Here is a 24806-nt window from a genome sequence, read left to right as displayed (position 1 = left end):
AGAGCTACATATAATTAAAGACATATACTTAATTCTCAAATGGTTTTGAAAATGAAATCTTTCAAAATTTATGAAAAGAGATAACAAGAGAGATTTTTGAGAGTTCAAGTTATGATAAGCGGAAAAACTTTATCGCTTAAATGACAAGAATTTACCGCCCTGCTTTGAGTATAAAAATAAAACCATGTCATGGGTTTGTAAACATGTAATTACATGGGGATTTTTCTCACTATTCCAAATAATGTTTATGACATCATTCTTTACTGAAGTTACAAATGCAGATGGTTTGATCGACCTTCACCTCATTATATTATCAGTTCTCTTAAAATCTTTACGATCAATTTTCTATCACTGATCTATCGGTCTATGTATCTGGATTTATAATTGTAGTTATTTTTTATATTTTTAAAGTGGGGGTCAAAACCGATAGAAAATCGGTTTACAAAATATACAATTTTATACATGTGACATTCAGGTGTAGGCGAAACAGGACTAAAAACAAAATTATGGTGAGGTTGGTGAATTGTTTTAAATTCAATATACATGTATATCATTTCATTTACAACATTTTTAACCAAACTGATATTCTGCATAATTCTTAACTTTTTATTCAATTTCACAAATTGATAAAGTAAATAATGCAAAACAAAATTCAAATAAACTGCTTGAAATTTAAACAAACTAAATCAACGACATAGATTTAGATATGCAGTTGGTAATATGATCGGGTGAAGGTATTGTTAAGAAAAATCCCAAAAACATATTAGTTAAAACACCTCACTGCATGATAATGAATCACTTATACTAGTAGATTAAATCACGTTTGTTTGAAAATATATGTATACAATGACATTCTAGTTAATAAAGAAAGCCCACGATACACCCAAAAGTATTAATTTCCCTGTCAGATCTCTATCTTTCAAGCATTTGAACGACGCTTGCGTTTTTGTTTTTGGTTTTTTGGGGGATTTTGGGGTTGTTTTATTTACATTTAAAGTGCTGTATTTAAAGAATTTTTTTTTTGTTTAAACTGTGTTATAATAAAAATAATAATTTTTATTTTTACTAAATAAGATCCTCATTAATGTTGTTAAAGCAAATCTAATTCTTTATCAGAAAATAATAATTTCTGCACTAAGGAATACAATTGTAAAGCAAACGAATGTTTGTACAAGACGACAACAACTAAATGTATCTTGAAACTGAACCTCAAAACAGCGTGTTTCACTAACATATAACTAAAGGGGACGGGAAACAATAAATAATGGTCGTGGGAAATCACAATTTTACAATCAAAAATATTTCTGAAATGAAAGATGCCAGCTCACATTGAATTATTGATTCCGTCAACGAAGTCTTTTTTTTCTTAGAAACAACATTTTTATATCTGGATTAAATTATGTATTCTAACGGGTTTTCCCCCTGCAGATTCAGTTTCCATAGGATTCAGTCTCAGTGTATTTAAATCATCACTACTGTGAATTCATTATAAATTCATTATAATTTGTGGGTTGCGATATCACATCTTCATTTATAAAATATAATTGACAAATTTTATTGAAAGATAAATACTTCGTAATCCACAACGCGCGGGATTGAGGGGAGGGAGGTTTATCGAAATAACTCAACTATGAAGCATATCAATCTAATTAAAATTAGACGTAGAAGTCTAATTTTAATTAGATAGGAAGCAAATGGGAACAAACGAGAAAATACGCCGAATACTCAAATGAAACAGAACAAAATCCTAGTTTAAAAAAGCCATCAACTGATTGAATGTTAACAACATCCAAAAATTGTAGTCGAACGCAACATCGATACTAACTACTGGTCCCATCATAGACGAAAGTAAGTACATGTAGTTGAATTGCTGACCTTTATATATACCGGTATATAAGATTACAAAATAAGAGTTATTTTTATTATTATTACTTAATTTCTAGCTCTCTGATATCATATCTAACTATCAACAAAAAAATTAGAACTCTAATATATCTACCTACATGTGACCTAGAAGGTCAATATAATTATATCATTTGATGTTTCCTACATTGGACTAAAAATAGATCATCCAATGTAATGTCGCGTTTTTCAATTTGTTCTTTATAGTTATTTTAAGGTACCTGGAATAAGAAATAATGGATACAACAATCATACCGATCTGTCTTGTTTGGTCAGGGTACGCGTATGTGTTTCAGTACTGCCAGACCTATCTGAATTAGAATTGCAGGCATGTGTGAAGAGTGAAAGGTTGTCTTTTCAAAGGTTTAAAATCCCCGAAGAAAAGAGCATGCTATTGTACCTAGTCATTTTAGTTTTCCGAACCACTCCTGTTTTGTTTTGTATATACAATGTATGCATGTTATATAAGTCTCTGGTTTTCCCCATTACTCATGTAGAGGCAAATGATTAACCATCAAGTCACATTGTATGTTTATCATTGCAACTATATCTCCCAATAGAAAAGTATCACATAAAATGAAATATATTCTTCATATTAAAACAGAATTTTGTTTGGGAGGGGGATAATTAATGAAAGCTCCGTCTCACGTTCTTGTATGAGAGTATCATCTTACTCCGTTCTCTATCAAAAAAAGTTTCATGTTACACATCGAAGCCGCTTCGTTTGGGGGGCCCCCAGTTGAGAAAATGCTGAACGAAAATGGATAAATACATGATCTCGAATAATTCAAAGCGTTACAGTAGCTCGTTTTCTTTGATCAGCGCTGTTTAGTTTGGTTCATCGTTTCAAGCCACGGTCCTGAGTCCCCACACTTATCTCATACCACGGCAAGATGGGAGAAATCGTACTTATTGGCCGTGGTTGTGAGTTTAATTTCGCTTCACGGGAAAATTAGTAGCTAGAGATTTCGCCTTTAACTTTTCTGAAATCAGATTAATTTTGTTGTAAAGATTGTTGGTCATCCAGCCTCCTAAGTATCTGTTTGTAAAATCGAGTTCAATTGCTAAAAATGAGAAATATAAACCCCGTCAAAAACAACAAATGCTTTGGAATAAAAACCGCCTTAAAATTATTTTTGTGGCCTTGACGAGATTTACCGACACTGTGACAGTTCATTGACTGCAACGTATCATTAAAAGTCGAATTTTTGGTAAAATGTTGCCATATGCTAATCGACCGTATTCACATTAACTCAACTCTTCCAGCACCAAAAGCTTGCCGATAATCACTTCTACATGAAAGTTCAGTCTTAAAAGTAAAATCTAGTGTATTTATTCCATCATAATATTACATGTACATGGTGGTATAGGTCATTTAAGTCATTCACTAAATGACTACTTTAACCCGGAGCAGAGAGAAGCAATTAAAAAAGATAAAACGTATTTAGTGACTACTGCAAGTCCAAGATCTCTTTATTACAAACCGATCTACTATTTATCAATTTCTGTGAGAATAAAAAAATAATACAATGTATTTACAACACATTTATTTCAAAACTATATCAAACACATGGCAAAATTTCCCGTTGCACATTCTTCTATATTCCATCCACTGACAATCTTCAATTTCCTGTCTGTATTATCCACTTCTTTCGAACACTTTCCATCGGTGAGTGCGCTCTCGATGATAACTTTGGAGTCTCCGGCAATAATCCAGTGAACAAATTAATATAACATGATACATACTGACGCAATTACAACGACGTCCTTGCTACTAGTAGAATTTACATAAAAAGGTGAGGCGTGAAACATCTTGACATAAACCTACAAAGAGAAGACGGAAAGAAAGATAACGTGACACCTAGCAATACAAACTTAGCCTTCAAATATGCACCAAAAGATTTTGATTGCGCGGTATTCAACTGAAACACTTGCATCGATTGTGTAAACGTGATAAAGTTAAAAAAAAAATTTCGGCTGGCAATGGGTTTTTCCGTTTTAAAGTTTCATTTCTTTTCAAATGGTGCATATTTGTTTAGATATTAATAGAAAATACAGCGCATAAAATGACAGAATACAAAATCAAAACAAAATTAAAAATAGCACGACTATGAATTGATGTGCTTCAGTTTTACATAAAAAGCAATCTGAATAAAACTGAAGCACCAATCAAACTAACAGAGTATGCTCTAGGAATCAGAATACCAACAATACAGAGCAATTGTAGTTATGCATTAAACAACGCCAGGACAATCTAAACTCTTCAGTCTTGCATTTAAAATCATTTTTGTAGTGACTCATACGTTGTTATATTGACTCGCACGTGCTCTTTCATTCATTCATTCTGCAACCCGAATTACAATAGTAAGCAAATTAATTTCCAACCAAATCGATGAATACAATTTTTAACAGTTTAGAAAAGCAATCCACTTACAAAGTTCACCCCTTCTCTCTCTCTCTCTCTCTCTCTCTCTCCTTTCTCTCTCTCTCTCTCTCTCTCTCTCTCTCTCTCTCTCTCTCATTTTTTCAAGATACAAATTACTCCCTCTCTAATACCTCTCACTTATTACTATCAATTTATAGAAATGCATGGGTTTTTTCACATTCATTCATATTTGTTACTGCTCTCAAACATTAGATTCAGAGACAATTTTGCCATTTCACATAGATGCACGTGGTCTTTTAAACGGATACTAAAGACAAAATAAAATTACAACAAAAAATTCCTCACAAGAGAATGAAAATTTAAAATCTAAATAATCCTCATCATTGAAAATCTTATTTCGTAGGCACCAAGCAAAAGTATGAGATACAAATTGTGTAAATTGCAATTTAAAAAAAAAGACCTATAATATTATTTATAAACAATGAACTGTCATTATATTCATTTTGCTATAACCAAATAACTTTCAATTTATATGACATTTACAAAGTTGTAATGATTTGTCATTGAACCAGTCTAGTTAAAATTAAATGTTGGATCTGCTTGTTTCTAAGGCCAGCATTAATAATTTATATGTTTGTTGTACTCCGACCCAAAATTTTCATAGTAAATAGCTTTTTTTTTTTAATTTTTTTGATAATCTGATAATCAAAATATTTTTTCATATACTGAGAAAGATAAACAAATTCCATATTATTGATACAAAAACACAATCTAAATGAGTTTTTAATATGATATGTACAATCAATTTTTTTTAAAAATCAAACTCAAAATGCTGAAAAATTATTGGGTACAGGCGATGGGTCAAACAAATCAATTTTTAATTTTGACCTATCTATCCAACATCTTATTTTACTTGGATAGGTCAATGAACTTCCAGCATCCTATATATCATGCATTGGAGGTAGATATATTAAATCACATAGTGCCATTTCTTCCAAACCTTACGCTTTACATATTCTTTCATGTTCGTATCACTCATCCTCACTTTCTAGTAAACTGTTTCATATAAATTTTAAATAACTTTCCCCCTTTAAAATAATTTGGAAGGGTTGATTTAGGATGACAGAATACATGTATTGTATTTCTAAACATAATTTTATTTCTAATTTATAATCTGAAAAAAAATTCTCTATTAATAAGCTTTTTCTTTCTTTCTTTCTTTTATAGATTTATATATTAAGTTATAAACATATGAAGTTGTGGTACAAATGTGACTCTAATGATATGAATAGTTATAATAAATATTAGACATAAACATATTCAAAAACAAAGCAGAATATACTACAAAGTATTGCATAGCATTACAACTTTTCAGAAATGAACCTAAAGAAGACAGGTATACTTGGAGAGGTAACATTTGGGATAACCCCTTTTTTTCTCTACAGGCGAAACACAATTCATTTATTAGGCTATCAAACAAAATAAAGTATTTAAAGCAGTTACAAATTAAAACCCCATTCATTTAATGTATATGATCAAACTTTTTAAGTAAATATTACAGATATGAAAAAAGTGGGAACTAAATATGAGTAAAAACAATGCATCGTTTTCTAATTAAATAAAGTAATTGTTAATAGTGATTTCAATTCCTGCATTTAACACTGTAAAACCCAGTGTATTTAACTAGTTCATGAAACATTTTTGTTCATAGGAAACAGGGAAACCCAATACATTTGAAATGTTATTTTGGTTAATTCATGGAGTACTACTTTTGATACTCAGTTTCTCTAATCTAAAGTATTTTTATCATTCTTAAGGCATTTTATGTGCATCACTCCATGTACAATCATAATCGCTTTTACCAATTTTTTTATCTGAGAAAAATACTTTTTTTTCCAAATGAATCAAAACTACATGTATATATTACTTAGCATGGTACATCGTAAATAGAAATGAAGATGATAGGCATAACACATGTATTTGATATATCTTGCAACAGAACAGTGCAATGTAAATCAACCACTCATGAAAACCATGTATCTGTACAATTAAAAAACAAAATAGTCATTAGTTACTTATAACTACTAGTAAGTAAACTCCTCGGAGGATGAAGCAGACATCACTGAAATCTACATAACAAATCTTAATCAAAAGTGTGTCTTTGCTGAAATGAAATGTAATAAAATGAAAAATCTACCTTAAAATATACAACACAGAATTTACACCAATAAAAATGGAAGAAATTTTTAAAAATTAAAATGGATATTGATATTAGAACCTTTAATGAACATTTTTATTGGTGCATTATATCAGCTGACAGTTTGCGCATTCATGTTGAGTTAATACATGTTGTAACTTGTCAGTATTGGTAATATGTCCCATAGAGGACCTTACAACATTGCATGCACAATATGTTTTACATAGTCACCTTATTGACATGTAACTGGACATGAACACACTGTTTATGAGTTTTAACTATCTAAACATCAATTAATTCAATAACAAATGATTACAATTGAATACAAGCTTAAAACCTGCAAAAAATATATTCAAGTAAATATCAAATCTTAATCAAAGTTTACTGAGTTAAATCTGTGCTTCATATAAATAGATTTTTACCTCTTATTTTCTTACACTTACCTTTCCACTTACCTTTGTAACTGTACGGTAACTTGACATACACTGCACATGTATGTTTTTTGATATACATGGCACAGGTATGTCTTTCAAATGCACACATCCACGCAAACACACATACAATACATATTTATACACTGATATGATTCGGAGGCTATGCATCAAAAGTTTTACAATCAGAAAGTACATGTATGGGCTGATGAAAGCGAAACATGGATGTCAAATGATAAATACAGCAAGTTTTCCACGATCATTTTTACATAGTTAATTAAAATGAATCAAGGTCTATGGCAGACGATTAAAGAGTCAGGCTTGGTAATGCACAAGTTCATATAATTTGTTTCATCTTGGTTTCAGACTATAAGACAATCTTTCAGCAAATTCACAGAGATAGAGAGTCATAGAGGGGTTTTTTTTACCATCAAATCAATGTAATTGGGATTCTAAATCTCAAAGTTATAAATGAATGAGTACAACTCACAATACAATCAAATATGAGGCAGTATACAAAATTTCTCTAATTCTGAAATAATATATAGCTTTGATCTGTTTGTATTCCTAAATTTGACAACTGATGTTATTCAAGATAACGTTCTTAAATCAGTTTCTTATACAAAACATGCACAGTTGATGTAAAGTGGACAAATTGCCTAAAAAAGGCCAAAAAAGTTTGAATTTTGTAAAATTACAAAGGGGCCTGGGTATATGACTGGTATACCCTTCAAATATAAATAAAGCAAAGGGTAAAAATAAATAAATGGAAAAAATAAACTTGTGAAATTTCTTTGGCACATATTGGGAAAAAAAGCCATAAAATCTAACATCAAAACAAAAAAAAGTCTGGATGTAGAGAGTCCAGAATAATTCCAATGTAAGAAAATACACAAAGATGAATGACTAGAAAGGATTATCAGGCCACTTTTATAACTCAGTTCACAAAGCCTGTCAAAATATATCTGCAGATGTTCAAGAGTTTTTATATATCTCTTATTACAGTCATATCTAAAAAAAAAAAAAAAAAAAAAAATTCGAATGTCATTAAAAACATCAGTATTCAACCACCCTTTTACCTCAGTATTTGCATTCTTAAGGCAATATATGCTTTACTAACAAGATAGATTTTAAAATTTTGATGAAATAATAAAAAAAAATCATTAAGCAAAAACATGAAAAGAAAAAGCTTGAGAATCTACAGATCACTTGTCAGGTACAGTGCCTAATACAAAACAAGGTAGTCCTCATTCTAAATAGATCTCTTATACAAAACAAAACGGTGTGTTAATATGGGCCAGACTATCCACATTTAACTGATTTACAATGACATATTTTGCAACTTCCTCATTTTTAAGTGCAATATAGATGGAATGACTTAATTTTTCCAGTGAATATAATTTTAGTTCTAAGTTTTAAAACTCATTAAAAGCATTCATGAATTTGATTTTAAGGCATTCCATCTTTTAACAAATTTCTAATTCAAGCTAGAGTATATGGCTTTAAATGGACAACTTACACATCTTTAAAATTGACAGGTAGTTTTTGCTTAGTTTTTTTTTTATTTTTTACAATATGGGCAGATAGACCTATCAATAATCACATTTTATGGGTATTTCCAGAATTATGGGACAAAATGCACCATCGGTGAGGAAAAGAGTAGCCTCTATTTCTACATCTGTAAAAAGAAAGGTAACGATTTTTACAACTTAAGTAAAAAAATCCTACATAACATAGCTTAAAAATGGCACTTACCTTTATTATTACTGGAAATGACTTATGTGGAACTGATACTGACAGAATGGCAATCATTTACACAGAAACAGTAAGTGAACAGAGGCATGCAACAATTTTGAGGCATATTCTTATACAATCAGCATCACTATTTCATCACCTGTATTAGGCAAGCTGCCCATGGAGTAATCCCTGAAAGTCAAGCTGTTAGTCAACAAATGAATCCTTATTTTGTTCTTACCAAATAAAAAGCAAAATTAATGTCGTCGGCTGCTGTATTCACGTTCCCTGTCCCTGTCTCTTTCTCTGTCTCTATCTCGGTGAGACCGAGATGAAGAGGAACTGGACTCGGCCTCATAATGGCGATCTCGTTCTCGACTTCTCTCTCGGTACTCTCTTTCCCTGTCGCGACTTCGTGATCTGTGACTGCGACTTCTTTCCTTGCGCTCTCTGTCCCTCTCTCTGGACCTCGACCTTCTGCTGCTGCTCCTAAACAATTGGTAAAATAATTTTAAGAGACCCTCTACCATCTGAATAATCTTATTTTCTTGGATAATCAATAGAACAGTTAGGAGGTAAGTATTTCAACGAAAATAGAAAGGCAGTCATACAAGTTCAAACTAGAACTGTCCTAATGGGACTAATACCTCCGCTAGGCTAATTTCAAATGGGACAAATAATTGAATTAAATAATAAAGGTTTGGAACACAAACAAAAAAAAATTTCTAGAATTAATTGTTTCAAATTTTCCTCACTTTCTCCTATGGCACAATGGAACTCCATATCAGAAAATTGATCCCATAGGACTATGATTTTCTTTGATGAACTTGTTAAATTTAATAAACTCCCAAAACATTACCATAATTACCATACTATGTAAAAATATGTAAAAAAAAAAAAAAAAAAGAAAATTTAATATTATAAACAATTTTAAAACTGCCAAAACACTACAATCATATCAGTAATTTTGAATTTTGAATTTCATTTAAATTAATGCCCAATAGGGTCACTTCATCAATTTACTTGACAAATAAATTTAAACAACCTCTAAAAATAGTTTAACTTCTTTATTAATAATTATATTATTTATTTCCTTATAATGATAGAACTTTTGGTTTGCATGAAACAGTTTTAAAATAGCCCCAAAACCATCACCCACTTTACAGATTATCAATTTCCCCTAAACACATGCTCCATCTGAACCATGGCTCAGATAATGGCTCCCTTGGGACAAATGAATTCAGCCACACTTGTCTTTGATGTTCTTATTAGCTCCTAAGAATTTATCATTGACAAACAAAAACTTTGCATTGTCAGTTGATAGAATACTTATAAAAAATAATTTTTTTTATTAATTAAGACATAAAGACAAAAAACTCCATCTGGATGTATTTATATAAATATATTTTAGAGTGTTTTCTATTACTTAATTAATAAAATCTGTAAGGATTACCTCCCTTACTTTTCAACATAAGTGTACAATATATAGAATAAGGAAAATGAAAACTGTCATAAAATCATTAAATCTTGTCTGATCTTAAAAAAAATTGCAGGTGCACATCTTCAGATGGTGTTCAACATATGTACAAATTTTCAAACTGTTCCATGCAGTAATAAAAAATTCTATAGGGGGGACAAAGTTGCGTCTACAGACAGACGGACGGACAGACAGACGGACAGACGGACAGGGTGAAACCAATATACCCCCCTAAACTTCGTTTGCGGGGGTATAATAAACTTCGTTTGCGGGGGTATAATGATTCTGAAACAAGTCTAAATTCATAAATGTAGTTTAAGGTTGTTTTTTGTTGGTTTTTTTCTTTTTGGGGGGGGGGGTTTAGTTCTGTGCTGATATCAGCTAACAAATCCTTTTTAAACAATTAAAAACTCTTGGATCAACAAATACATTACAGACACAGACAGTATCTCTTACTTGGATCCATAAGACTTTTCCTCAATTCCATGAAGTGTATCCTGCAAGGAGCTGATCAGGATCTTACAGCGATCATCACTGGCAATCTTAGACTGCTTGATCAGAGAGATGGCCGTCACCAAAGTCTCTATTGCACTGGCAAATTCACCTGCAAGATACAAATGAAGATAAATATGATATTAATTTCCACAAGTTACACACATCTCATAGATTGATTACTGTTTGTTTGAACCACCACTGTAAGATTTACAGACCTGCACTAGCATCTTGAACTGCTCTTGAAATAGCACTGCTAGACACTGTTTTGTTTCTCTGAAATATCTCTTCAAACTCTTGTTCACTGAGTGCTGGGGACTGTGGCTCAGGTCTACAAGACAACAGAAAGGATTGAATAAAATGACATGGTAGGTGTTATGTAGCATTCTATGTGGTGTAATTCTTATGCTGCTGTAACACTCTTATTTACTTATTTACAGTTATATATCTAATTGGTTAACAATATCAATTCTACATTCAATTCTACATTCAATTTATTTCACTACGAACATTAAGCTTCTATTCATAATGCCTTATTCTAGAGCATTTCTCAATTCTTACAAAATTCAATGAGGATCAAGTTAAGCTAACAAAAGAGAGATAACTCCTTCACTAATACAGTAAAACTCGGTTATAGCCAAGTCCTAGGGACCAGTGGATATACTTCGTTATATCCGTAATTCATTATATCCGTAAAACGAATTCGTAATAATAACTATAGCAAATTCACTATAATTGTTGCCAATTGAGGCTTAAAATAAAAATACATAGCTTTGTTACCTCTAATAATCAGATTGTGAATTGAAAAATTTATATGAAAATTCATTCATTCAAACTGTTAGTGTTATGTTGAATGGTAGTGCAAACTTTTTAAACTGTAATGAAATTCGTTATTAAAGTGTAAATTTTCGTTATTATTCACTTCTACGGGACTCAAAATCAGTTCGCTATATCCGTAAATTCGGATATATTCAAAATTGTTCAATATCCCTTCATTATACATTGAATACCTTAAAATCTTGTCTACTGTGGTTTAGCAGTATTACATTGGAATCCTTCCACAATATTCAAAGATACAATAAACATAGGTAATCACAGATTACAAAGCTCACCGAGACGAGACATCACCCTTATGAGACTTCACCTTTATGAGACCACCTTTATCATATTAAATGAAAATCATACTTTATGATCTTGGATATTCATGGATTCTGTTTTTACACAATATCGTATATCATCTGTTAAAAAATTGAATGATAATCAAATGTTCATATGTAAATCAATACAATAATATAAATATTGCATCCTATCATATTTACAACATGTATCATATAATACAATAAAATACCATAATTAACAATGATGAGATATGATATTGTAAAGTATGGTATGACATTGTATTGTGTTATACGTTATTGTATTTGATCACATAATACAATATCATAATATATAAAACAACATAGTATTATATTACAATATCATATTACATAATACATCATAACATTGAAACATATGATATTATATTGTATAATATAGTATGATATTGTATGATACTGTATCATTTTTGAAACATAATATGATATTGTATCATATGATATTGTATCATATGATACAATATAATTTGATACAACATTGTATCATTACAAATGATACAATATTATGTGATAAAGTAAAATATATAATACAACATCATATTATACATATTGTATCATATGATACAATAATATATTTTACAATATCATACAATACAATTTCATGTGATGTGATAATATATCATATTATAAACCAATATCATATTATACAATATCGTATGATACGATATTATATAATATTACAGTATCATATTATACAATTTCATGTGATATAATTCTATATTACAGAAACTAATATCATATTATACAATATCGTATGATACAATATTAAAGAATATACAATATTGTATCATAGGATACAATATTATATTTTGCAATATCTTATGTGATAATACCATGTGATAAAATAATAAATTAATAATACAATATAATATTATACAATATTGTATCATAATATACAATACTATACATAATGATATCATGTTACAATATCATAACATAAAATATAAAAAAAATTGATTCAATATCATATCATATCATTTCACTTTTTATTATATTACATATGATATTATACTGTATCATATTTAACAATATTGTTTCATACCATACAATACTATATCACAGGAATCATGTTAAATCATTTATCAACAAACACATCTATCTATAGAGCAGGTTTGAGTGAGGTGGGAGATTTCTTTAGCATCCTTGATAATGGAAATCAGGCTCTGCATCTGAAGCAACCTCTGCGTTTCATTTATAATATAGTTAAATCAACTATGCAAGCTATCATCTATAAAACATGTGACCTGTTCCAAAAAAACTAAACCTCATCCAGCATCCGAAACTTATGGCTCAGATTCAGCATTCAAGCCTGTCAGGTGCATCAGTATACATAAGACGCATCTCCATGCAAGTTTGGTGAAGTTCAGACCAGTAATAACTAAGATATTATCATCAGAGGGCACTAGCAATTAAAACCTTAACCTGCTCCAGCATCCGCAACCTAATATGGCTAAGATTCAACATCCATGCCTGTCAGGTGCATCTGTATCATAAGAAACACCATCCTTTCAAGTTTGGTGAAGTTAGGACCAGTAATAACTAAGATATATTTTTTAGCATCCTTGATAATGGAGATCAAGCTCTGCATCTGAAGCTTCCTCTGTGATTCATTCATATTACAGTTTAATCAACTATGCAAGTTTGAAATAGTACTATTATCTATTAAACATGTGACCTGTTCCAAAAAACTAAACCATATCCAGCATCTGAAACCTATGGCTCAGACTCAGCATTCAAGCCCGTCAGGTGCATCAGTATAATAAAACGCACCATCCATGGAAGTCTGGTGTAGTTAGGACAAGTAATAATTAAGATATGATCATCAGAGGGCACCTGTTTCAAAAACTTTAACCAGCTCTAAAAACCATAACCTCCCCAGCAACCGAAACCTATGGCTCAGATTCAGCACCCAAGCCTGTCTGGTGCATCAGTATCATAATACGCACCATCCATGGAAGTCTGGTGAAGTTAGGACAAGTAGTAACTAAGATATAATCATCAGAGGGCACCTGCAACAAAAAATTTAACCAGCTCTAAAAACCTTAACCTCCTTCAGCATCTGTAACCTATAGCTCAGATTCAGCACCCAAGCCTGTCTGGTGCATCAGTATCATAAGACACACCATCAATGCAAGTTTGGTGAAGTACGGACCAGCAGTAACTTAGAAATTGCTATCAAAGGGCACCTGCAACAAAAACTTTAACCTGCTCCAAAAACCTTAACCTCCTCCAGCATCCGAAACCTATAGCTCAGATTCAGCACTCAAGCCTGTCTGGTGCATCAGTATCATAAGACACACCATCCATGCAAGTTTGGTGAAGTACGGACCTGCAGTAACTTAGATATTGCTATCAAAGGGCACCTGCAACAAAAACTTTAACCTGGTCCAACAACCTTAACCTCCTCCAGCATCTGAAATTTAGGACTCAGATTCAGCATCCAAGTCTTTCAAGTCCATAAGTAGGTCCAGATGCATCATCCATGCAAGTTTGGTGAAGATAGGACAAGTAATAGCTTAGATACAGGACCTGCAACAAAAACTTTAACCAGGTCCGGACGCCGACGCCGACGCCGACGCCGACGCCGAGGGTATAGCATAAGCTCCCCCTGACTTCGTCTCGGTGAGCTAAAAATTTGCTGTAAATTTAATGTTGGTTTTCAATGCACTAATAAATCTATCCACCTTTCTTTGCCTTATAAGAATTGTAAGTTTACATAGAAATATCTAACAGTTACATCATAATAGCGATATGTGATATCAATGTGAATGTCAGAAATATCTAACAGTTACATCATAATAGTGATGTGTTATCAATATGAATGTCACCTTTCTGTTGGAGGTCTGGCATAATGATCACTTGGATATGACACAGGGGGTGGAGCTCTGTATGGGTCGTGATGTCCAGGCGCTGCATGCGGCTGAAACAAGTAAATGAAGTGCAAATATAAAACATTCAATAATCAATTAAAAAAAATTTCTTTAAATAGCAAAAAGAATGAATGAATTTATGTTATAAAATTCTCATATGTTCATTTGATTCTTACCATAGTTGGGGGTGGTCCACCATGTTGAGGTGGGAAGAAGGCTGGGTTGACATGAGGGGCCGGGGCTGGGGGATGTCCAGGAGGGGGGATAGAAATCGGGGGCTGCTGGTGAGGCATTCCTGTGAATAGAAGAAACCAACATGTACTCATCATACCTACAAAGGATCTCAGCTATACCTATAACTAAATGGGATCTCACAGCCTGGGACCTCCTTTTTGCATCAGCTATTAAACAAACACATTTTATATAATTAGTAGAAACAATCACTCATCTATGTGCTTCTCAAAGGAGAATTCTTCCTGTACCTGGTGTGTTTGGGTTATATACAGTAAAACAGGGGTTAAATCATGAACAATGCTACAACTGTCTGAAGAGAATTAGTAAGAAATTGAGAGAAGTGCCCTACCAGGTCCTGGGGGTCGGGCTCCCGGAGGTGGGACCGGCTGAGGTCCTGGTGGAGGGCCAAGTGGAGGGTAAGGTGCTGAAAGGAACAGAAACATTACAGAAACTAATACACGGTACAGTTTGTGATTAATGGTGGCTAATATTTGGTTAATACATGTACTTCCATGGCAAGAGTGTGAGCAAATATTTAGTGTGCAGAAAAAAAAATTTTGTTTAAAATAAAAATTACTATAAATAACCAAATAATCAGCCTCCACAAATGAGAATGAATATCTCCAACAGTGCTAGAACTAAATGTTAATAATAATTGTTAAGTTTTTATTATAAATACATAAAGTAATCTGAGACTATGATCCTGAAAGTTCTATAAGGTCTGTTGAAGTGGATATTCTTGAAGACTAGCATTTAATTTCTTATTGATTTTGCAAAAGGGAAAACTTGCAAACAAGAAGACAATTTTGTCAAAGAATAGTTCTGAACTTACACAATTCAAAGTCATAAACAAAAATATCATGATGTATAAGAAAGCCTTCGCTGGAATATAAACTTGGTGCTTATAATCACCTATTTTCCTGCAAACCTTTGAAACAAAACCTCACCTTGGCATCAGCAACATTCACATCACCCATTATCCACATTTACCATACGTTGCCAACTTTCCATCATGCAATATCTACACATGCTTCCCCTTTAATGCCTTTTCCCCAACACCACAGAATTCATACCAGTTTATTTCTTTAATAAATTTCAGTTATGTGTTTCAGGTAATGGGCAATATGCTTTTAATCTGTCTTCTATATACCATTTCAGTGTGGATATTACCATTTCTTAGGTTGAATTGACAAGAAATAGCCCTTATTGAAAAACAGAGACTGCTTTTAAGAAGGCACAACTTACTGCCTGGAGGTGGAGGTTGAGTAAAGACATCTATAAATAGTAACACAACATTAAACACTCCAAACACCTCTCAAAATAAAGATAGAAGCCTTCAACTCTGTATTAGCAACCACTAAAATGTCATGTAATGAATGGAAAATCAAAACAAAAGAAATCAAGATATTCAAACAAGGTATTAACCTTCACATTTAACAACATTGGTTAATAGTGTTTAACTCCTGTATAAATTTTCATAAATTTAAATATTATCTTTCAAATTTTAATTAGGATAAAGAATAATTCTGAAGAGATTAAATAATTCCACTTTTCCAAGTAATTCCCTCAGTCATAAACTTTACATGTACAATTCCTAAGAAGTGATAAAAATCACCAAAATGATACCCTTTCATTGAATGTATTTGCAGTGGGCATGCTAAAATGACACCTGCTCATATTGTTCTGTTAATATGGCAAATTCTGTTAGTAAAAGCTAATAGTGTGAATATTTCTTCTGGAAAAGGAGTTGTTATAGGCTCTGACTGATCTCTTTCGTAGTTTATACTTCATAATTCAAGTGCAAAACTAAATACATAAAGATGTGAAAATATTACAGAGCATGAAAAAAATAATAAATTCCCATTTTATTTTCTGTGTCGTTCCAAATCTACGTGAACATGTGCCTTGTAAAAAAAATATCTAATCTTGCATGTGAATAAAAAATGCAACACAATGAATTCTTACCTGGTCCTGGGGGTCTGTCCCATTCGGGTCTGGGCGGGGGACCCCTGGGGTCCGCTGGGGGTGGTCCCCTTATTGGTGGTGGTGGACCTCTCATCATCTGAAATCATTGAAAATGAATGTCACTGTACAGAAAATTGCTCAAAAAATCAACAAGTACATTCCATGGGCACCTGAAGTTTGGATACTTCTTTACCCCCCCCCCTTTTTTCTGAATTTCTTTAGTTGTGATTTTTTCTTCAAAATGTATGAATATATCAATTAAATATAAGTGGATAAAAATTAAATTTACACATTTTAGAGAAATTATTATAACAATAACAACAAATCAGAAAAAGGGACAGGTTAGGGGGATGATAGTAGTATCAAAACTTAAGGTCCTGTGCCACACTCCAGTTTTAGACTTTAACACTTACAACAGCTGGAGGAGGGCCCAGAGTTCTTGGGGGAAATCCTGGTGGGAACTGCACCTGTGGGGGAGGACCAGACACCGGTGGCATACCTGTACAATGAAAAAAAGAGTTGAGTTTCCTTTAGTCTTCTTTACATTTTAACATTGCAAAAGAAAAAGAATTGCTCAAGATAATGGATTGAACATCTAATTTTTTTTGTAATTACGTATTTATAAAAATAATTAAGTTCAATAGTTTTAAAACAAAAACTTTTCTAAGGAACAACAAATCTTTCCCCACCCTACCCCTTGGGCAGCATTCAAAAGGGGGATCTTTTTCACATAAGATTATGTAAAATTAAGCAAAGCAGGGGTTTATCAGTAATCTTCTCATGAGCAAGAATCCGTCTATTTCATATTCATTTTTTTTTCAATTTAGCTGCATAATTTTCCTCACATTGTTGAACAGTTCACTAAGATTGAAGGCCTTACCTGGCATGATTGGGGCACCTGTCGGGGGTGGGCCTGTGGGTGGGGGCCCTGACACGGTCGGGCCAGAGGGCCTCTGTTGCTGGCGATTCACAAATGGCTGTTTCTGTTGGGTCCTTGAAGGGCTGTGACTTCTTTGGTGACCTTTGTTCGTATTTCCTTAATTATATGGAAGTTGATACCCATAAAAAACAGTTGCATATGTATTTTTAGGAAAAGTTTTTGGCTGTAAAAACATGTTATCATGATAACTCTACTTTTCGCTTAAAATTTATAATTAACTGAACATAGGCATTGAATTTATCCTCATACCTCTTTCTAACTAAATTGAGAATAAAACACTTAATCCGAAATTACATATTTTACAAAAGGAATATCATGTACATGTAATTTCCGTTTAACAGAATCTCTTAAAAATTTGTCCAACACAACTACAAACATAACAAAATATATATGGGGTTTTTATGTCATTGAATTAATAAAATAAAATTTCCTAAAAAAAATTGACACTAATAGGCTGTTCAAATTGCTTTTTAAGTCATTAATTATTTTATTAACTGGGGTCAGTTGAGCTGATTTCCTACCATTCTGTGCTGGGGGCTCTCCTTTCCGGGCCTGGGCCTCAAACTGACTCAAGGCCTGTCTGTTACAGTTAGAGATTTGTGGCACTTGTCCATGTATCTCCTTCTTTGGTAACTTCTCAAAAATCAATCGAGATGAATTGTCTGAACCAACGACAACAACAGCAAACCTATTTAATGAAAAAAAATTGTTCAATGATCTTATTATCTCGACTGATATATAAATAAATGCAGTTTATACATTTTCCTCTATGATTTTCATAAAAAAGGGCATAGTAAAAATTTGTAGTAATTCTACACATTTACGTAAATCATTTTTTCAATGGGCTGCCTTTAATACTTTCTCACTTCAATACATTCTACTTTGTAATCTAAAAATTTTGCTTCAGTATTTAAAACAACTTTCTAAATGTTATTAAGCATTTCGTGTCAGATTTACCCTTTAGACTGTCCATTTGCTCTATTCTCATAGAACTTGATTTCCACCAAATCTGTTACACCTATGGCTGCCAAAGAATCAATTAAATCCTGGTCTGTTGTCCACTGAAATTCAATAAAATGTAGCCATATTAGTACATAATTGAAAGTTAACCAGTAAATCCTATTGTAAAACTCACAGCATATTGATAAATAGAAAAAGACAATTAATTGTGGCCATAAATTTGTGTAACATAATACCTTGCTGGTCCACCTTCATTTCCACATTAATCAAATAAACCATGGGAATATTGAAACTGGTTTTTTTTTTCTTTTGGCTATTTGAATTTTTCTAAAGTTAATAACTTCACTTATTAATAAATTTTCCCCAAAAGTTATCAGTTTCAGTCTTTGAAAAAAAAAAACAAACCCAAACAAGTCTATCTGAGTACATGGAGCCCTACTCCATGTACTCAGGAAAAGTTTCATGTGGGTGTATGTAAACTTGATATAAAACGGCTTGCTGATTTTTTTTTCATAACTATTTATTTTAGATTAGGCCTAACAAAAAAATAAGTTTGTTTCTGCTTTCCCGACCCACCCTAACTTAAACCCGCCGACCCCAAAAAATTTTTTCGAGTTTTTTCGTAAATTCCGTTTTTATCTGTTTTTTGTTAAAATTTCGTTTTTATCTGATTAAAAAGTCTATTGTGTCCTCTAAATTCAACTCGTAAAAATGCTTATAGAACTCATTTAGATGCCATCAGTGTTGTGTAGATGTTTGTTATTTACAAATGGCAGCACATGTCGTGCCAGTTGAGCTCTAGATGTTCCCACCAGCCAGGGAAAAAGTTCATCAGATCATTTAAACAATGACAACAAATACTTGGTTTTTGTTTTTATCTTACCCAGTTTAATAGATAAATGGTTTAATATGCACAGTTGAACAAATGGAGAGGGGAAAAAAAAAAGATTAAAAAAAAAAAAAAAGCCGACCTACCGACCCTAATTTTTTTCAGCCTGAAAGCGGAAACAAACCTATTTTTTCGTTAGGCCTTACTATTGTAACTTTATATCACAGGTTTAATGGTAAACAGTACAGCTGTACACTTGTGTTTATTTTTTAGACCATGTTCCTTGATCCAAGTAGTACTGTTGAGGGTATCAAGTGCAATCATGACGGTTGGTTAGGTGAATGTATGAAATATTCAAGTTAGTATAATTATTCTCTTCCATTAGATCAAGCAGATTTAAGATGAAGTGTCCATGCTTGTTAAAATTGTCTTTATCTTACCCATGTGAGATTGCCCACATAGAGGCTGATTCTCCGCCCTGTGTATCCAGAGGGGACAGTTACTGATGGTGTCGTCTTGGTCGGTGTATCTGGCTCTTGTTTTACCTAAGGAGTACCGGGTAAAAGAAATTCTTTAGAGCAAACAACTATCAAATTCCAATAACATTACTTCATATTTAGGAAATTTATATGCTAAAAAAGTTACATTTAAAGCTTAATCTTTTTTACAAGCAAGGTTCAAGTAACATTGAGTTTACCTCTGCATTATCACCACTAGAGGGAGCTGTGATCACGTCATTGTAAAGATCATCATCTGCATTGAACTCGTTTTCCTGTTTGCAAAAAAAAGACGTCAAATGGAAATATTAAAACTATCATCATCAATAGGAGACTGTTTATAAACATGATCAATGGAATTTTAAAATTTTAAGCAGCGTTCAATCACATTATTTATTTCCTTCTTATATCCTTTTTAAAAGGTTTGAGGTGTTTGTTTATTTTCAATCAAAAACATGTGTAAGCTTGGTTATAAAACAGCTGAAATGATTAATCAACTCAAATTTGTTAAATATGCCATTTATGTTGGCCGAGTTTGCAAATAAACAAAGGTGCAATGGTCGAGTCACGCTTTGTTGGTTGCACGGGAAGTAAAAATTTGTATGTGAATGAATAACAACACTTCACACAGTTATCCTTACAATAAATATAATTTTAAACACTGTAAATCGTATATTTGCAAGATAACAAAGATTACCTGATCAAAGCCTTCTTCTAAATTGTCGTACAAATCAATATCCACGCCATCGCCCGCCATTTTGTCTTCTTTGCTGAAATAAAATTCTAAAGTCTAAAACTAAACTGGATATTAAACCCGGAAAAAGGACGGGAGATAAGAATGGCTAATGAACATAGGCCTATTGAAACACCATCAATCGTTTAATATGCAAAAATATGAAATTATATTATGGTTTGTACCATTCAGGTTATAATGAATTAAGAAATTGACTTTCCCGATGGATTTATCTCAGTCGATCAGTGCTCTTTAACGTTACCTATTCAATCCCAGGCACGTAGCATCGTTTTTGAAAGTTGGGGGGAGGGGAAATATGCTACTTCCTAAAATTCTGAAAATCCCAATCCGTGGGGTGGAAGGGGGGGGGCAGGTATACCTATATCTTCAACTTCACTTCTAATTACCGTTATTTCAATTCAAATTTTTAACATGGTCCAAGAAAAGTGTGGCGAGGATCAATTCCATGTTTATTCATGTTTTTAAGATGTAGATTATAGAAAAATCATTGCTGTGCCAAAAAGTGGGGGGGGGGGGGGCAGCCCTGCGACACTGCAATTCTTATAAGCCATTTTGTTTTATATCTGTAATGTTTTTTGGTGGTTTTTTTCAGATTCCACCCCCTTCCAAAAAAGGGGGAGCATGCTATATTATTGCAGCTACTGCATGTACTAAGCGTAACTTTTATCAGTTTATAGTGCATTCATGGTGCAGTGAATTTCCATTTTCCATTAAGCATACCTCGGCACTTTTCGTCTCCTTCCTCATCAGATGAGCTTACAGCTAGCGGCTTCCTTGACATCCCATGAACCATCGAAAAAAGGATCTTAGTGTTTAAATTCATGTATTTATATAGTATTTGATTCGATATTTGTCGTGTTGCAAGAGATGAGTGTGCTTAAAACATGAAATAAATTTCTTTGGATTATAATCAGTTTTTTAAAATCCCCATACTCAAAATTAGAAATGACATCATTAGTTATTGGTGACGCATGTAGTGATGATTACTGTAAGTTTCTATTCTATATAGAGAGTTTCCAAGTCTACAGTTTGTTGATCATTCCACCACAGAGTTGTCTGGCTTACCAAATTTACTGGTCACGATTTTGGTCAATTTCTATTTTTATATTTTTATTATTTACAATGCTTGAGAAATGCATTTCTAATGATCAAATAAAATTTGAGAGTCATTTGTAGAATTATAAGCAAGATACAGGGCTCACAATTCTTTGTCATGTAAACAAGGCTCGTGCCCTGTTTTTGTTTACATAGGTTCAATATACCAGTAAAAAATATTTTTCTAGCTTATTTGTCTATCTTTTCATTTATTTTAAGCATATATAAACAGTTTCTAACGTTTAACACATTCGTTTTAGGTTTAAAACTGAAATTTTTACTTCAACGTTCAAAATGTAAATAAACACTTTGTTTACATAGCGAAGAATTTCAAGCTCTGTAACTCGCTTATAACTCAACAAATAACACTCAAATTTCAGTTGTCCATTAATAATGCCTTTCTGAAGCATTGTAAATATTAAAATCGGGAAAATAATTTTTGTCCAAAATCGTAACCATGCCCCTTTAAAGGGGTTCAATCACAAAAACGTGCTCTCTCTCTCTCTCTCTCTCTCTCTCTCTCTCTGCATGATGAAGCACACAGCAGTAACCTTTAGAGCATGCACTCTAAATCCGCAACAAGGCGCTTATCTTCTGCCTATTTAACAGACTGGGTGCGTTATCCATTTCTTTCCCTTGATCACAGAATTTCGATTAAACCGAGGACATTTTATGGGTGGCCGCCACTGTTATTTAATATGTTTTTCACAATTAGTCAAATTAACACGCATTTGTCAAAACTTTATTCATGGGTTATACCAGAAAATTTATGACTTATATAATGTCGCTCTGGCCCTTTGATTGCTGTAGAACCTAATGAAATTTTAAATTTGGAGGCGTTTTCACAATAAAACTCAACACCGTAGACTGATCCTGCCCTCCAGATAAGAACTGGCGGTTTATATATTCAATTTCCTCTAACCGGAATTATCATGTGAATATATTAACATAGTCAGATGCATTCAGATAAATGTATAATCAAGTCTAATGGCATTTTATAATGTAACAGCAATATCTCAGAAAGGTAGTGAGACAGAAAGAGAGAGAGGGGGAGGGAGCGAGAGAGAGAGCCTCGGAGAGAGAGAGCCTCGGAGAGAGAGAGAGAGAGAAAGAGAGAGAGAGAAAGAAAGAGAGCCTCGGAGAGAGAGAGAGAGAGAGAGAGAGAGAGAGAGAGAGAGAGACTCGGAGAGAGAGAGAGAGACAGAGAGAGAGAGAGAGAGAGAGAGAGAGCATCATTTCCATGCAAATATGATGGGCATATATCAGAACTATAAACTAAACTGAATACATACCGTTATTGCATAATATGATATTACATGTATTCGCTGTGTGACGTTTTCAGTAAGTACCACTGTCAAGTCACATCGTTTCATATAGCAATTATTCTGCAATGATTGTTAATATATATAGAATTGTGCCCGATGGTAAAAAAACAACTCAGAACAACAGCAAGGGAATCTTTCCGATTTCAGTCATCTGCTAAGAAACTGAAATCTCGGACTATCTGTGCTAACGTCTACACGTGCATATTGTACCCTAAATATGCAGTGACCAATAGCTCCATCGCAAGTATCGAAACACTTAGTACAAACTCATTTCTAAAAATATTGTGCATCTATCATTTCTATAGCGATCCAATCCAAAACTTTACGCCAAGTTTAACATTTCTGGACACAACCAGAAGCTTTGATTGAAATGGTCTATTCATTCAGTGCTCATATATATATTTAAAAAGTATTGCAAATTTGTCAAGTGTTTTATTAGTAAATTTGGTATGATGCAACTATAAAAAAGAATCCAGCCGTTTTATCACATCTAGACATATCATATGAAGGCTCGAAAAATTATCAATCAAACATGGCTTAACAATATTTTATGCACCAGTTGATTTGTTTTCAAATTCATATGCAGGGTTTTAAAACTATAAAAAAAAAGTATGTGACATCCTACATTCTAAATCAACGATAAACCAAAAATAATTAAGATGCAAAAAGATCAATTATAATCGAAAGATAACTATATATACTTTATAGTGTATTTTATTGTGAACTATTTTACAGAATTCTTTCTTGTTCTGACTTTTATTATCAATACATGTTACTACAGTTGACTCAAGAGGACGCATCTGAGCTCTTTACATCATCCATTAACGCTCTCTCTCTCTCTCTTGAGAGAGAGAGAGAGAGAGAGAGAGAGAGAGAGAGAGAAGGGGTAAAGGATATCATTGTAGGGTTACATTAGAGGAGATACATATACATATAGAAGACTGTATTTCTACTCAGTAGTATAAATCACTTTAGCCATGACTTTTAGATATACAACATACGTAATCTACTAAATTAATAGCGACTTAAATCTCAGATCTCAGTTAAAGATCACACATGTAAATCTTTTTTTTTCTTTCTATAACCTTTAATTGTAGTAAACTAAATTTAAGAAAACGTTTTCCTTAATTATTTTTATTGTAGAGTGTAAATCAACATTTCTCCTATTCTTAAGTGATTTAATGTTTTTTAAAGACGATCTTGAAGAATAGTGTATCTCTTTAGAATATGGCGCAAGCACTGAGTTCACAAGGAACTGCATCGATTTTCTACTCATATTTCTTCAACTTTAATTGAGCAAAGACATGATCTAACTAAATGATATATCACCTTTCATTAACGTTTATTGAGAACTTCAACATCCGGGAGATATCAGATCATGGTCTTTTTACAAAGCGTGGACATCCTATACAAAAGTGGCCAGGCTTTGTTGATCAAGGAAACCTAATATTGTATGTCTAGCTGGATGAATTCCCCAGTAGCCTTCGGTTCGATTTAAGCGAGTTGTTGAAAGCTTGCTCATTACGGCTTGTAATTGTCAAATTTGTTCCTAATGCTGTACCCA

The 24806-nt window shown here is 32.7% G+C and overlaps 1 protein-coding gene across 4 annotated transcripts; it reads right to left on the bottom strand.

Annotated features, from left to right (window-relative positions):
- Positions 1-3432: 3432 nt before the first annotated feature.
- On the bottom strand, positions 3433-20880 carry LOC105325886 (cleavage and polyadenylation specificity factor subunit 6). 4 transcript variants are annotated; one of them, XM_034448811.2, is made up of 16 exons: positions 20766-20880; positions 20269-20343; positions 20012-20116; positions 18740-18843; positions 18304-18470; positions 17723-17878; positions 17256-17341; positions 16843-16939; positions 16123-16152; positions 15227-15301; positions 14820-14938; positions 14602-14693; positions 10838-10950; positions 10584-10731; positions 8892-9139; positions 3433-8594 (listed from the first exon to the last, which is right to left on the bottom strand). In XM_034448811.2, exons 1-15 carry the CDS (start codon positions 20823-20825, stop codon positions 8908-8910), a joined length of 1659 nt encoding a protein of 552 aa, XP_034304702.1. In that variant the 5' UTR covers positions 20826-20880; the 3' UTR covers positions 3433-8594; positions 8892-8907. The 4 variants fall into 4 exon arrangements, with proteins under 4 accessions (XP_034304702.1, XP_034304693.1, XP_034304709.1 ...); XM_034448802.2 differs by having other exon boundaries at positions 3433-3726; XM_034448818.2 differs by lacking the exon at positions 16123-16152 and having other exon boundaries at positions 3433-3726.
- Positions 20881-24806: the final 3926 nt, after the last annotated feature.

Source organism: Magallana gigas, chromosome 5 (assembly GCF_963853765.1).
Source record: "Magallana gigas chromosome 5, xbMagGiga1.1, whole genome shotgun sequence".
NCBI classification, from domain to species: domain Eukaryota; kingdom Metazoa; phylum Mollusca; class Bivalvia; order Ostreida; family Ostreidae; genus Magallana; species Magallana gigas.
Note: the sequence above shows the minus strand (reverse complement) of the source record. Positions and strands in the feature narration are given on the sequence as shown.